Genomic DNA, 13,923 nt, shown 5'->3' with positions numbered 1-13,923 from the left:
ACTTGGTGTTCCAAGGGTGTGTTTCATAAGATATCTGAAACTTTAGGCAACCCAAGGTTCCAAGGTTTCAGCTTCGCACGTGTTCCAAGGTTGGTCTTGGAAGCTTAACTCTATTTGAAACGTGTATGAACCCCGGTAGTTCAGGAACAAGAGCATTTATTATAGATCTCTGTCTGTAGCTATTGGGCTCGCACACATCCATATTTTGTGTAGATGCTCCGTCAGTCGAAGGCAGACTTCTCGCCATGCGTGCAATATCCTTGGGTGTAATTCTGCGAATTTGTGGTCTCTTTAACGCACGAATTCCCTGGAGTCCAAGATCCCAACCAAGCAGGATTTCCAGAGACAGGGGCGGATATGGTAGTCTTGTTTGCAGTATCACCACCACGGGACTCATGAAGCCACCCTGTAATGATTGATCGAACAAGCCAATAACTATTATCTGCATGACCACTGAACTTGGTCATGTTGTAATGATCAGCATCAATGCTGCAGTTCTCATAACCGCGCAGAACAGCCGAGTGCTCGCCAACGATCTTGCCCACTATATCATTCATATCTTTCGATTCGTAGAAACAGAACACCTTGAGGGAGAGGTCACCGCAATGAAGCATAGACTGGAACTCGTTTCCAACTCGTTGCACGTCGTTCGAGCCCGGGTGGAGAGCCCCGACCATATCTCTGTTTGCGGTGTGGACTATATTCATCCCTTTTGCGAGTTTCTCTCGGTAAGAGGCCAGCGAGGACCCGTATTGCGGTGTACCCATGAAGATTATCCCGATGGCGCTTGAAGATATCGCCCATAGTCCGTCTATGGAGTTGCTGAGGATCAGGGCTTGTTGGCATACTAGACCGCCCAGACTGTGCGCGATAAATAGGATGGGTCTGCTTGAGCACTCGATTCGTTGGCTGACAATTGCATAGGCTAGAGATTGGCTATGGTCGTGTAGTCGATCTGAGAAGGTAATCGAGGTAAAACTGAATATATCGACGTCGTAGCCGAAGGTCATGATGCGTGCCTTGGACAAGTCCTTGGAAAGAAGATCCCGGGGCCATAAGGTTCCATTTTGGTGAGTCCATGTTTTCTCGCGATCGCCGGTCAATCCATGGACAAAAACAATGCTAGTTTAGTGTATGTCAGTTTAGGTTGAGTTCTTGGTTTATCCAATTTTGGGCTCCCTCTTGGAAAGATGAACTCACTCCAGGTCAGCGTCTGAAGGATCAGATAGCACCTTCATCCCAATTGCACCTTCTGTGGGGTACCTCGACATTATTAGCTCGGTACCTCATTTATCTATTACGAAATCTTACAGACTGTATTCTGGAACACTGGGTTTCGTCTTGCTCCTGAATAGCGATAGCCTCATGGTGGCGAACTATATGTACCCAATAAAACAAACAAAACAAGATAGCAAGATAGAGTCAACAGAAGAGGCAAACCCGGATGGTAAGAGAATTTTAAAATTCATAATCCTGTCGGTTAAACCACCCCTGTCCGGAGCTGATGACCCACTGGATTACACAATGTCTTAAGTAAACACATTTCTTAACACCGTCTATTTTACGTCCATATTGAAACCATTACAGGTAACACAGAAATATGCCGATTAAGCTGGCTGCGTTTTGGCTGGCTGCGAACACGAACCTCCATGAGAATATATCGGGCCGGAAGGTCTTGGTAGCCCCACAGGATCGGGCGCGGAACTTTTATATCGTAAATGGTGAAATGAACCGTAGATGCATGATTGGGCTCGTCTCAAGCAGGGCTGTTGAGATATCCTAGACTTAATCGGGCATTCCCGGCCGCGAGTCAACCGGCATATTCGGGCTTCTCTGCGTTTGCATTTGAGATAGTAGAGATACTTGGGCTCTCAGACTTGACAATTTTGATGATTATCGCTTTATTCGAGAATCTGCAGCCACTGGGATGGATATTCAGACTAATTATTGGATGCTTCTTTTAACAAAAGTACGTAGTCGCCAATTCCCACCTTCCCACTTTGAGAATTCGGATTGATGAAAATTGCTCTTCTTACACGTACAATCGGCAAGCTCACTGCGGCCAGCAAGCCATCAAAACCTAATCCGTGATGCAGATGCAGTGACTATGCACCTAATACAGCGATAGGTGGGTTCGATTATGGCGCAAGTGATAGACGGAAGAAAGGCCCTAGGCCTGGATCATTGCGATACCCTAGGAAAGCACAACTTGGTGGCTGGGGAACTCTTCGAAATGGTAAGGCCATGGAACCGATAGAAAAGTGCGTGGAATTGAGGGAGGCGGGTTATAGTCCGGCACCCGGACTTGATTGAAATCACCACCAGGTTGATCGAAGGCCAGAAGGTTGAATCTCAAAAAAGGGAATATCAGATCAGATTGACCATACGCGAATTCGAAGAAAAGCTGGCAAGACCAATATCAAGTTATGGTGCATCGGGAAAGAGACTTCTACCCGAGTGTGATTTTGAAAAGTCCCAAGCAAAGTGTTCAACAGAGGGTTCATGACACCCCAATGAATTGACAAAGAAGATAAAATAATAAAAATAGGAAAGACTCACAATGCTCCAATTAAACGAATGGCCCATGTAACATCATGAATTTCTAACAATGGACAGGTGGTATCATTGCAGAAGCACCAAACAAAAGTACCCAAAGGTAACAAAATAAAAGACAGCAGAAAGGTATCACAGCTGAGAAATTCGTCACGCGTAAAGTTGCAAAGTTACCTCAAAGAGGGATTAGCATGTCGTACTGAGGCGCTAATCTGGAAATCTGGAACACCCGGGGGGACACAGGCATGAATGTGGGAGAGAGTGGGGGTGTTGAAGAGGGTACACGCCGGTCGGAACAAGTGGGATAGAAAGAGCATGGACACGATAGAAATGAGTTGGAAATGCAAGATGTAAACAGGAATAGAATGAAAAAGAATAAGGAATAAACGAGAGGCTAAAGGTTCATGTATTATTCATCCTTCGTTTTCTCCCGCGGGTGCTACCAAGCGGCCGTTGCGCGAGAACCTGTCGGAGAATGGGATCATCTTTGTTTTTGTCGACATGATGTACACGAACATGTCTGTGTGAGCGTGAGTTCAGCTGATGTCAGATTAAGTGAGGCTCGGATGTAGCACGAACCGTTGAAGATTGTCGGGTCGCGGGTATTTGTGTTGCTGGTCTGGACAGAAGGGACAGACGTAGCCTGGGGAGTTGTGCACGAGGCCATGGCGCATCATTTCATTCTTACGCTTGAAACCTTTCCCGCCTAGTGCGCGTGGACAGCCCTCTACCGGGCAGAAGTGTGGGCGGTCTTGTGAGTGCACGTTTGCATGAGAGCTGCTATTTCGTTAGGTGGGGGTTTCACTTGAGTCGTCTTTTTGGTCTTACTTGAGGAGATATTGAGTTTGGAAGGGTGCAGCAGTGCAGCCAGAATGTGTACACCTGTAACTACCCAGGGGGCCATTGGCCTGGGGAGTGGACGCAGCAAGCGAATGCCGATCACCGATACTAGCGCCAACCTGTTCCGTGGGTGTAGGATAACTGGTCGCTGGATTCTGGGCAGTCATAGGGGAAGCCTCGTACGGAGTCTGGACAGACAGCATCTCAGAATGTGGTGGTCCGCGCCAGAAGGACGAGTGCGAGGCCGGAGAAGGGTTGGTAGATGAGTCCTTCATGCTCACCGGCGAAAAGTGAGAAAAGGGACTTGCAGGGATGGAAAACTTTCCTGGAAAAGTGCGGTCGAATGGAGAATCATTTCCCGATGTACTTGATCCGGGACAGGAGGAGAAGGGGAAGGGCGATGACATTGTGTTGACTGTTGGGGCGCCGAAGTCTGACAATGCGCTGAGAGCTTTGTGAATTGACGGCAGCGTTTGTTTATTGCTGTCTGGAGACTTTGCAAGACACGATCCAGAAGATGGTTGGATCAATTTTAATGATGGGAGGGGAATTTGGGGCTCTCTTTCCGGAGGAGTTTTGAGATGGGGCAACACTTGTTGGGGTCGTTGAACCGAGCCACTTAATGATTGAAGTCGCTCTCTTGGTACAAACTCATCTTTAACCTTAATATCTGGTTGTATAGGCTTGAATGAGACTGGGAGCGATCTCACCCGGGGGGGTTTACTCTTATGTGAGGCCGAGCCCGAGGCTGGTCCCGAGGCTGCCTTGAGTTCCGGTTTTGGTTGGCCTTCCTTTGCGGACGAATTTAACCTCTTTGAATCTCTGGGATCAAAGTCAGGCGGCTGTTTATGATTTTTTAGATTCCCGGGTAATGGTTCCAATGGAGAAATCCTTGCCGTCGCGGCAATCTCAGGGTGGTGTGGAGCTAGAAACTCCATCAGCACTCGGTCGCCCTCACGGGTTGAGTTCTGAGGTTTCAGCTGGTTGGGCTTACGAGAACCCTCTGCGTCGGCATCTTTTTCGCTCGCGGAAACAAATGGTGGTAGTGTTTCGCTCTCTCCATAGTTGGGTTTCATCGCCTCCAGAGGAGGCGACCGATTAAAAGCATCATCCGAATCATACATAGCGGATGTCATAAAGAAAGTGGCAGGTGCATCGGGCACCTGGCCTTATACTTGGTGTTGGTCTGACTGATTGAATTGACGATCACACATCAATAAGCCTGTAAGATATGGTTAGAGAGGGGCTGTAATTGTGACTTGATGATCGGATGAATGAGAAGCACGAGCTAAGTGCATACAATAGAAAAGCAGAAAAGCAAGTAATGCCGACAAAGACTGCCCGTGGTTAAAGTGTTGAGATGAGGAGATGAGGGGTTGTCAGGTCAGGATGACCCGGAGAGAATAAAACGAACACCAGACAGGTCTGTCGGAAACCAAAGAGACAAGAAAATAGGGAAAGTAGGAAACGCAAGAAAAACAGAAAAGAAAAAAGAAACGAGACCCCAAAGCTCTAGACTACTCAGTTTCGAGGTCTGCAGAAAGTGCACTTACCCAAGCGGAAAGGTGGACGGGTAGTGAATGGGTCCCGGGATGAGGCTTAAAAGCTCCGATTGTCACTGCGCCATCTGCAGATGAATATCCCTCGGAAAGAAGCTTGCAGGTTGGAAACTGTACAGGAACTCTTGCAAGGGAAGAAGAAGAAAGGAAAACTAAGGGAGAAGTTGTAGGCTTCGGGGAAAAAAAGAGAAACGAGTCTAAGGGTGAGATAATACCACGTTCTACACGTGCAAGTTAGGGCCCAGCAATATCTACCAGTATAATGCCAGTAATCCGACGGCCAAACCAGAAAGAAAGAAAAAAAGCGTCAACCGAGAAAAGGAGAATCAACGTCCAAGGAATATTCGAGGGGGGTTGGGAGAGAAGACAATAATAATGCGGCTCTCGCTCTCAACTCGAAGCTCCACAGAGGAATAGATTACCCGTTACGTTACCGTGACTGGTATTTACCGGGTATTCTATTTCCCGAGGTTTGTATTTTTGCGTCTGGTATTTTTCTGGTATTTTTCGAGTATTTCCATTATTTCCCTTCTCATCTCTCGATATCTTCACTTTTCAACTTCCTCTCGGATTCCCTGACTGGTCTTCTTCCCTCGATCCGGAGCATTTGAACTTGGTCGCACATACAACATAAGCCAAGGGAAAAAAAGGAAAGAAATGATTTCTCCACCGCTACTCTCTCTATTCAGGCTCCACCAGTAAACTTGGAGACAACAACCGGGGTGCAACTCTCGAGTCGTTTCCCCTCTATCTCTCTCCACTCCCCAGTCTGTTATACCCGGCTAGGGAACCTGCACGAAGAGGGGGGCCCACACGGTCTGTTCACTTTTCTCCCATTTCCTATTTCCTCTTTCCTCTTTCCTCTTTCCGTCCCGCCTTTGTCCTTTTTTTTACCTTTGCAACGTCAGACTCACTGCGCTGGCACGCTAACACCTGGGAGCCTCGAGCCGTCAGCCCGAAGGATCTTCAGGCTGTCCCGGTTGTATTGTCAACGCGCTGTCTGCGGTAAGGAGATCGTCCAGCCCACGTTGTTTCAGAGCCTCGTTAAAAGACAATCTTTCTATACTACTAGTATAGTTCGATGATCCTACATGGTACATTCTACATGGTGTATAATACCCCTATAATCCACGTAACTGTAATACTACGCTATACCACCTGCATACATAGATGTGCTGTCCAACCCCAGTCGGCCACACTCCGAAACCCCTAATTCCCGAATTGCCTTATTATCCTAGCCGCATCCCCTCACACTAGTGGATTGTGGATAATCGAGAATAAATTAGTTAATTTGAAACCAATGCCTATCTGAATAGCTAACCCTATCCCAAACCTGCTATTGAATCATGTTTCCTTGGAAGTCTAAGAAAAAAAAAGAGAAGTGGAGTTCTTCACTCCCTCAGCCTCACTTACACGTAGAGCCGCAGGGCAGATAAAAAAAGCCTCACTTTTTTCGCTCCTTTGCATCCAATCATAATCCGTTGACCACTTGTCTGCCTGCAGATGAGCTCAACGGACATTACACGATGCGGTATTCCACCGGTGTACTTTGCTTCTTTCTTTTACGTTACTTGTACTTCTGTCTTTCAAGCTTTTAATATACGTACTTTGTATTTTGGTCTTTTCTTTTTTTACCCAACTCATTACTTGTATATCTCTACCGTTCTACGGAGTACTCAATCCCGCTCGGTAGTGTGATCGGATGAAATGGCGTACATTAAACGTGATATCCTCGCAGGATATTATACCATACGTTCTCGAACGTTGGTCCCCATCGGGATAAGTGCTTACGTCCACACGTCAGGCGCGCCAAAAGTACTTGACTCTAGCTGTTCTGGGCTTGTACTCCGTATTCGGTACATAACCTCCATGCACACACCCATAGAGAGTGGGGTTTTGATTGTTTCATGGAGAGTTGGTTCTGGACCAGCCTTACATACTAATAAGCTGAAGAATCCGATTTAGATTCAGATCGGCTCATTTCAACCTACATGTAGACGGCGCTAGAATGGAATAAGTGAAGTCCAGGCCTCGATTCTGGGTATATACAATGCCAAACCTAAAACCATCAAAAGCTTCCCCGCAAGTAGTCAAATCTCTACAGAGTGTAAGAAGATTACAATTTTCCAGCAGAAGCCCTCTTAACAAGCTGGACCCTCTCCCAAGCCCCCTCAGCAAACGGTTTTGCCCTCTTCGCGTAATCACTAGCCCTCGCACTACTAGCTTGTCTCCCAGCGAACCGGGCCGCAATGCCCTGCATAATCACGGATCCTCGGAACGCAAAAAATGCATCGCCCCACGCCACGTCCGAGCTCGTTTCGTACCCAGACGTCTCGGCGTACCAGCCAATGCACTCCTCGCGCCGTGGCAGCCCTGGAACAACCCCCGGCGCGAACTGCGACAGTTGGCTGTCCCCACCGTCGATTATGTAGGGGCTTGTGAGGTTGCAGAAGTCTGACAGGGGGTGTCCTACGGTCGCCATTTCCCAATCTAGGATTCCGATCACGCGCGGCTCCGTCTTGTGGAAGATCATGTTGTCAATTTTGTAGTCGCCATGCACGAGGGTGCCCCGGTCCAGTGGTTGCGTGCTCTTTTGCGAGAAGAACTTCACCATGTCGTCGAAGTGAGGGAGTTCACCGACGGGTTCTTTGGTGTCGGCGTCGACGACTGCTGCTTGTGCTTTGGAGATCGTCTTGAAAGTGGCGATTTGGCGGTCAAAAAAGCCTGTCGGCTTGCCGAACGTTTCGAGTCCGACGCTTTTAGGGACTACGCTGTGGAACTTTGCGAGCGTTTGTACTGCATTCTTCCAGCTGCGTGCTTGTTAGTATTGCGCAGTCACTGGGGGTTTTTGGTGTCAGCGTTGGAGCCTCCATCGCGACGTACAGTGCTTTCCTCTCCTCCCCGCTTATACCTGGCATCGCTGGGTCGGTGAAATGCCGCCCGTCTAGGAATTCCATGATGTAGAATGCGGTTCCAATCACGCTGTCATCTTCGCACAGGCAGTATGCCCTGGGAACAGGTACATCGGTATCCCACAATGCCCGGATAATCTTATACTCGCGCTCGACCTTATGAGCCGTCTTTGAAAGCAGCTTGCCAGGAGGCTTCTTGCGCAGAACGACCTGCCTGCCATCAGCGGCAGTAAGAAGGTAGGTAGGATTTGATTGACCGAAGCCGAACTATCGTGACAAAATATTAGTTCGTCCGTTTGATATTGCTCATTTGGTGATTGACGGGGCCAGACTCACCTGCTTCACATCAAGTGGAGTCTTGACCTCTGGAACATGCTGGTCAATGTACTTCTCCAACGAGGGGATATCTATAGGCTGGCGCACTTCTCCCGCCATTATGTCGATATAAAATGAGGAAAGGACTGTGCGAAAAGATTGTGGAAAAAGCGTATATATTTGGCAAAGTGACTGACTGTTTAAAAAATAATATGTACAGCCAAGCCATAAATGCCGGGGCACCTCCTCGGCGTGACCGGGGACCTCGGCCCCAGCATTTCCTCGGCGTCACCGCTCGAGGGGGGAGCGGGGAGGGGAAACAAACAGAACAAACACCCGGCGCGTCCCAGCGGTGAGACGCGCAGAAAGGCGTCGAGCGTGGAGCTCACCGCAATTTTTATGAAGCTAGGGGCGCTTTGTCAATTGCGTTAGCCAACTCACTGCGGGTCCCTGTTATTTTTACCACAGCTCTATCCACTCGATTCTCGATCTTCGATCCTCTAACCATTTTCTGTCTACCATGACCAGAGAGACCACCCCGCCACTTCAAGAGAAATCTCTCCCGGCGCACAATCCGCCTTCCCTGCCTACCTCCCCGCTACCGAAACGATCAAAGCCCGACACAATGACCACCGCTGCTGTCACCTCGATCCAGCAGCCGCTGCCCCCGCTGCTTGTTAAGAAGCTCGTTGAGTCTGCCCAGGCTCCAACACGCGGCTCGGCTTTTGCTGCTGGGTACGATATCTACGCTGCAAAGGAGACTGTCATCCCCGCTAAGGGCAAGGGCGCCGTTGACACTGGTATTGCTATTGCTGTACCCGAGGGAACTTGTATGTGACACCTGTGATGGGGATTGAGATTGAGAAATTTGGCGAAGCTCTCAGCTTGTTGAGGCTGAGTTGGGTTAAGAGTCATACTAATGACGAATACAGATGGCCGCATTGCTCCCCGTAGCGGCCTTGCTGCTAAGCACTTCATTGACACCGGTGCTGGTGTCATTGATGCCGACTACCGCGGTGAGGTCAAGGTGCTTTTGTTCAACCACTCTGACGTCGACTTCCCAGTCAAGGCGGGTGATCGCGTTGCCCAGCTGGTTCTGGAGCGGGTGAGTTCCGGCTATCAATACTGTATGTTGTGAATGTGTCTGACCTGTTTTAGATCTACACCCCTGAAGTGAGCGTTGTCGAGGAGCTGGAGGAGAGTGTTCGTGGTGCTGGTGGCTTTGGTAGCACTGGTATTTAAGGGTCATACCTCGGTATATAATTGGAAGGACAGACAAAATTAGATAGGTTCTGGGTTTGAAAAGAACCTAGTTACGATTATATGCATTTTGAGATCTTGTTTGACTGAATGAACGAAAGATACAAAAAAAGTCCATGCTTGATTCAATAATCAAATCTATGTCCACACCGAATTTTTGATATAGAGAGGGGCCATCGACCCGGCTTCATCCAATGCCCTCCCGAAATCCTTCTATCATCTAGCGATGCCATATGCAAAAGATATAAAACCAAAGACTATCGCAGCTCCTCGGGAAGATCCGCCTTCTTCCAATCCTGCACCTTGAAAATAATCTTCGGATCCTGCAAAAACCGCGTATTCCGCACGAGTCTAACCTCAGCAGCCTTAGTCTTGCGCAAGTAATCTCTCTTCTCCAATTCCTCCGCCGAGACCTCTCCTTCCAGCGCAGGCGCAGGAACCGCCAGCTCCGCATCACGACTCTCCAGCGTCCGCTCCAAAACACTATGCATACTCGACAGAACCTTGACAGTCGCGCTGGCCAACGGCAAATCCGTAGCCACGACATCGTCGGGCGAAACCCACGACTTGGTCGTGCGTAGCCCGTCCACTGCAGAAACGGCCTCGCTTAGGCGCGCGACGGTCAACGCCGCGAACATGTCGCCCGTCCCGCTGAAGAAGCAGTTCAGCGCTGGAATGTCGACACGGAATAGTCGCGGGGACCCATCGGAGCGCGTGGTTGAGCCAATTACTGTTAGGAAGTTCTCTGGCGGGGATGGGGTTGAGCCTGATTGGGAGAGCTTGAAGAGCTGCACTGAGGTGATTATCACGTGTGGAACGGAGTAGATCCTGTGAATGGCTGTCACCGCTGAAGCGAGGGTGGCTAATGAAGTTATTTTGATGCCGGAGAGAGTCCTGTATTATTTTTATATTAGTGGTTATGTCTGGGTATGAAGTCTGGGTTGCTTACTCGGCTTCGAACTGGTTGGGCAAAATGAGATCCGCAAAGGGGATGATTTTCTTGTATGCGGGGACTACGTCGTCGTTGACATATAGCCGGCCTTGGTCGCCCATGACTGGATCCAGGACTGACATTATATCAGCATCTGTACTTGGGAGGAATGGAGAGTCTTTACTCACCCCAGAAAAATGACCCGGGCTTCTTCTCCGCCTTCTTTTGCAGGTCAATGCCGATAGCGCCTACTGCTTCCACGGCTGCTGCACTCGGGGCGTAGCCCGATAGCATGACATCGAAGTCTGTGAGGTTACTCTGGCATAGGCCCTGGTAGAGATCTGAGATTTCCTGCGCGGTGGCACGAGTTCCCTTAAATTGGCGGTAGCCTGTGTGGTTACCTGCAATTGCATGTGAGTCTGGGTTGAGTGTTCACTGTTAAGACTGGGTTGCAACGTACTGAAGTGGACGGTGTTTATGGCGGCTACTTCGCAGCCCAGAGATTGCATGACGAAGGTTGCCATTGTGTTTCCAACATGGCTAGAGAAGGTGTTAGTTGCTTCACTCCAAGGATGTCTTCTAGATATGATGATCTGCATTATCGGACTCGAAACTTACCCATAAACTACCTGATTGAGTGTCAGTTTTATCACCCGAGGGACTGGGCAGTTTCACTTACATGGCTGGCAACAGCCAGAACCCTGGTCTCTGGTACTAATGAATCCATGATAAGTCTAAGATCAAGCAGTTGAATTGAAAGAGAGAGTCTATCAAGTATGTTCAATGTTGCTATGACTCTGTGTGGGGTTCGGGGGGAAATGATTTGCCGAAATTCCTCTTACCTAATTGGCCCCGAGAACCGAGTTTGTTATCAGTAAGATAAAATATGTTCAGTTCCAGTCGGATTTAGTGCTAATTAAAAGTGTAGACGTAGATGTAGAGCTGTAGAATCAATTAGGCTAAAGTCCGTCAATAACCGGACTGTGACATCTCGTGTTGCAAGATCCCCTTGTTTCCAAGACTCTTATCTTCGATATCAGCGCGGCTCTTGAAGAGAATCACGATGAAACCACTTCTCAACACAAGGAACACAAACGTGAATGTGCCTGGCCATGAGGTTTCTATGACCAGTAGATGGCGGAGGAACAAGAAGGAAAAGGCAGAATATAGCTGGCATATATATTCCTGGGCTCTTTTTTGAGAAAATGAGATGCGGTGCTTGCCGTGGTTTCATATTTAAGGTTATTCTCAATTGCTCTCTAAACAAACCCGCATATACTAAAGCACTCTTCGCCTCGCGTATTATATTTGAATTCAAAATCGATGAATCTAAGGGATTCGGCGACCATGTACCACATTGAATATTGAGATATGGTAGGTGCTATAATCGCCGGATGAAACTGTGGGAACTTTTGAAGACAAGCCACCTTCGTAGACCTGGTACAATATGCCAAACCTCGTCTGAAAATAGGTAAGATCCCCAAAATATCGCGTGAAATGGAGATATATAAATCCGGCCCCGTCGCCTAGTTCAACCCCTGTCTGTATCCTCAGCCTATCAAAACCCTCTCTTCAGTACGTCTCATAACCACAAATTCTCGCCATGCATGCCTTGAGGAAAGCCTTGAGGATTCGACGTCCTCATAGAAATCTATCTATTACGTCTCGAGGTATCGCTTGCGTGCAAGATTTCTCATTCGGAAGCGCTAATTAAATCATAGGAAATCCCATTTCCAAAGAAAAGCTGTTCAAATACACAAACGGTCGATTCCTTTCTGAGGAAGAAAGCCAACTATCGAAGCGTTATGTTCGTTTTGATGTTGACCGGTTATGTGATGTGATCGCAAGCATCTCTAGAACAGGGGCACTGCGGGTTTCGAAGATAGAGAAGATGGAGGGTGGATTTAGCAAGGCCCTCCTTGTGACAACTCTGGATGGCTCTGAATATATTGTCAAGATTCCATGCCCGAATGCAGGAAAGCCTATGTACTGCACAGCATCTGAGGTTGCGGTCTTGAACTTTGGTAAGATTGATCTCCTATATGAATACCGTAAATGCATTGAACTTATAGATATCCTTGATTCAGTCAGGACACATACCACAATTCCCGTGCCAAAGGTCTTAGCATGGAGTGCCGATTCAACCAACCCAGTAGGCGCTGAGTATATTGTGATGGAGCGAGTTCCTGGAGTCCAGATCTTCAAGAAATGGGATGAAATGGGAGAGAGCAACCGCATATCAATCATTAAACGTCTCACACAATGGGAGAGTGAGCTTGCTGAGATTTCATTTCCAGCCTCTGGCAGCCTATATCACAAAAGTTCCCTGAGCGATCATGAATTGATCTCGTTAGATCCATCCGTGGATCCTGAAGGTCTATTTTGCGTTGGTCCTTCATGTGATTCTGCCTGGCCCATACAGCATAGTCCTAATGTTCACTGCGGCCCATGTAAGTATTGCCCCTTCTCCTCGACTAACTACGGCTAATACTTTTACAGGGAAAACAATCGGTGACTTGGGCGAATCCCTTATCAATCGATCACTTCTCAAATCCCCACATCATCTAAACCCGAAACTACCAACCTCCTTAAATGGTCCCTTAGAGGAGCATATGATAACCCTTGGTATGGCAAAGAAAATCATGCTAGCAGTCGCGAACAACCCCAAGCTGCTGGCTCAGTCCCAGCCTACATTATGGCATACCGATCTTCATATGGGAAACATCTTTGTCGCTGAAGATGACCCGGCTAAGGTCACTGGTTTCATTGACTGGCAACATACTTCTATCAGTCCTTTGTTTTTGCATGTCAGATGGCCCGTCTTTCTAGCTCCACCAGAAGACTACGAAGAGGGCCAGGTATTACCTCAGCTTCCACCTGGCTATGAAGATATGGACGCCGAAGACAAGGCGATTGCTTTATACAATAAAGAAAAGGCCACTTGGGCAAAGGCCTATGAGGTTGCAACCTTTCTGAATGATAGAAAAGCCTGGAGAGCGATGCAAGTTCCCCTACCACTAAAAGAGCTGTTCCGTCGCTGTGGTGATTGGGATGAGGGAATCCTTCCGCTCCGAGAAACATTGATTGAACTTTTTCGCAATCAGCGAGAGCTCGGATTCGAAGCAGAGCTATCGCTTCACTTCAATGACGAGCAGATCGCAGTACACACGAAGGAGTTTCAGGTATACCAGGAATGGCAGGAGTTACGCAGCTTCGTCAAGCAAATTCTGGATACTGATGATGATGGCTGGATTCCTCCGGAGCGCGATTTCACCGAGATGAAGTCTCGGAACAAGATGTTGTTCGACTACTATGTTTCCAAGCCAGATCTCAACAAAACCCCAGATGAAGTCCGGAAATTATGGCCATTCTCCTTGGGCACATGAACACATCAAATTGAATTTCGCCCAGGATCCACCAAAGAGAACTAATCGGAGCGCGTTACTGTCTTGGATTTTCCCAGCCAATCAATTAGACCTAATATCACGTGATTACCACAGCTCTCACTAAAATATACAATTCCTCCACCTGGGCAAGGAAGTTTTATATTGTA

General features: G+C 48.2%; 5 protein-coding genes across 5 annotated transcripts; 1 reads left to right on the top strand and 4 right to left on the bottom strand.

Annotated features, from left to right (window-relative positions):
- Positions 1–221: 221 nt before the first annotated feature.
- N7518_008193 (esterase/lipase family protein) lies at positions 222–1,367 on the bottom strand (the record flags this gene model as incomplete). The annotated part of the gene is made up of 3 exons (XM_057189120.1): positions 222–1,122; positions 1,201–1,263; positions 1,312–1,367. 3 exons carry the CDS (start codon positions 1,365–1,367, stop codon positions 222–224), a joined length of 1,020 nt encoding a protein of 339 aa, XP_057040823.1.
- Positions 1,368–2,955: 1,588 nt separating this feature from the next.
- Positions 2,956–4,517, bottom strand: N7518_008192 (uncharacterized protein; the record flags this gene model as incomplete). The annotated part of the gene is made up of 3 exons (XM_057189119.1): positions 2,956–3,073; positions 3,133–3,330; positions 3,382–4,517. The coding sequence occupies 3 exons, from the start codon at positions 4,515–4,517 to the stop codon at positions 2,956–2,958; spliced, it is 1,452 nt and encodes a 483-aa protein (XP_057040822.1).
- Positions 4,518–7,068: 2,551 nt separating this feature from the next.
- On the bottom strand, positions 7,069–8,299 carry N7518_008191 (phosphotransferase family protein; the record flags this gene model as incomplete). Its single annotated transcript, XM_057189118.1, has 3 exons — positions 7,069–7,762; positions 7,836–8,131; positions 8,201–8,299. 3 exons carry the CDS (start codon positions 8,297–8,299, stop codon positions 7,069–7,071), a joined length of 1,089 nt encoding a protein of 362 aa, XP_057040821.1.
- A 1,397-nt stretch (positions 8,300–9,696) lies between these two features.
- Positions 9,697–11,097, bottom strand: N7518_008190 (pyridoxal kinase; the record flags this gene model as incomplete). Its single annotated transcript, XM_057189117.1, has 6 exons — positions 9,697–10,333; positions 10,389–10,506; positions 10,559–10,771; positions 10,831–10,910; positions 10,989–10,999; positions 11,050–11,097. The coding sequence occupies 6 exons, from the start codon at positions 11,095–11,097 to the stop codon at positions 9,697–9,699; spliced, it is 1,107 nt and encodes a 368-aa protein (XP_057040820.1).
- Positions 11,098–11,973: 876 nt separating this feature from the next.
- Positions 11,974–13,756, top strand: N7518_008189 (phosphotransferase family protein; the record flags this gene model as incomplete). Its single annotated transcript, XM_057189116.1, has 4 exons — positions 11,974–12,040; positions 12,092–12,394; positions 12,443–12,820; positions 12,870–13,756. 4 exons carry the CDS (start codon positions 11,974–11,976, stop codon positions 13,754–13,756), a joined length of 1,635 nt encoding a protein of 544 aa, XP_057040819.1.
- Positions 13,757–13,923: the final 167 nt, after the last annotated feature.

Source organism: Penicillium psychrosexuale (genome assembly GCF_028828465.1).
Source record: "Penicillium psychrosexuale strain IBT 29551 chromosome Unknown utg000004l, whole genome shotgun sequence".
In the NCBI taxonomy this organism is placed as follows: domain Eukaryota; kingdom Fungi; phylum Ascomycota; class Eurotiomycetes; order Eurotiales; family Aspergillaceae; genus Penicillium; species Penicillium psychrosexuale.
This window is presented reverse-complemented; position numbering and strand designations above follow the sequence as displayed.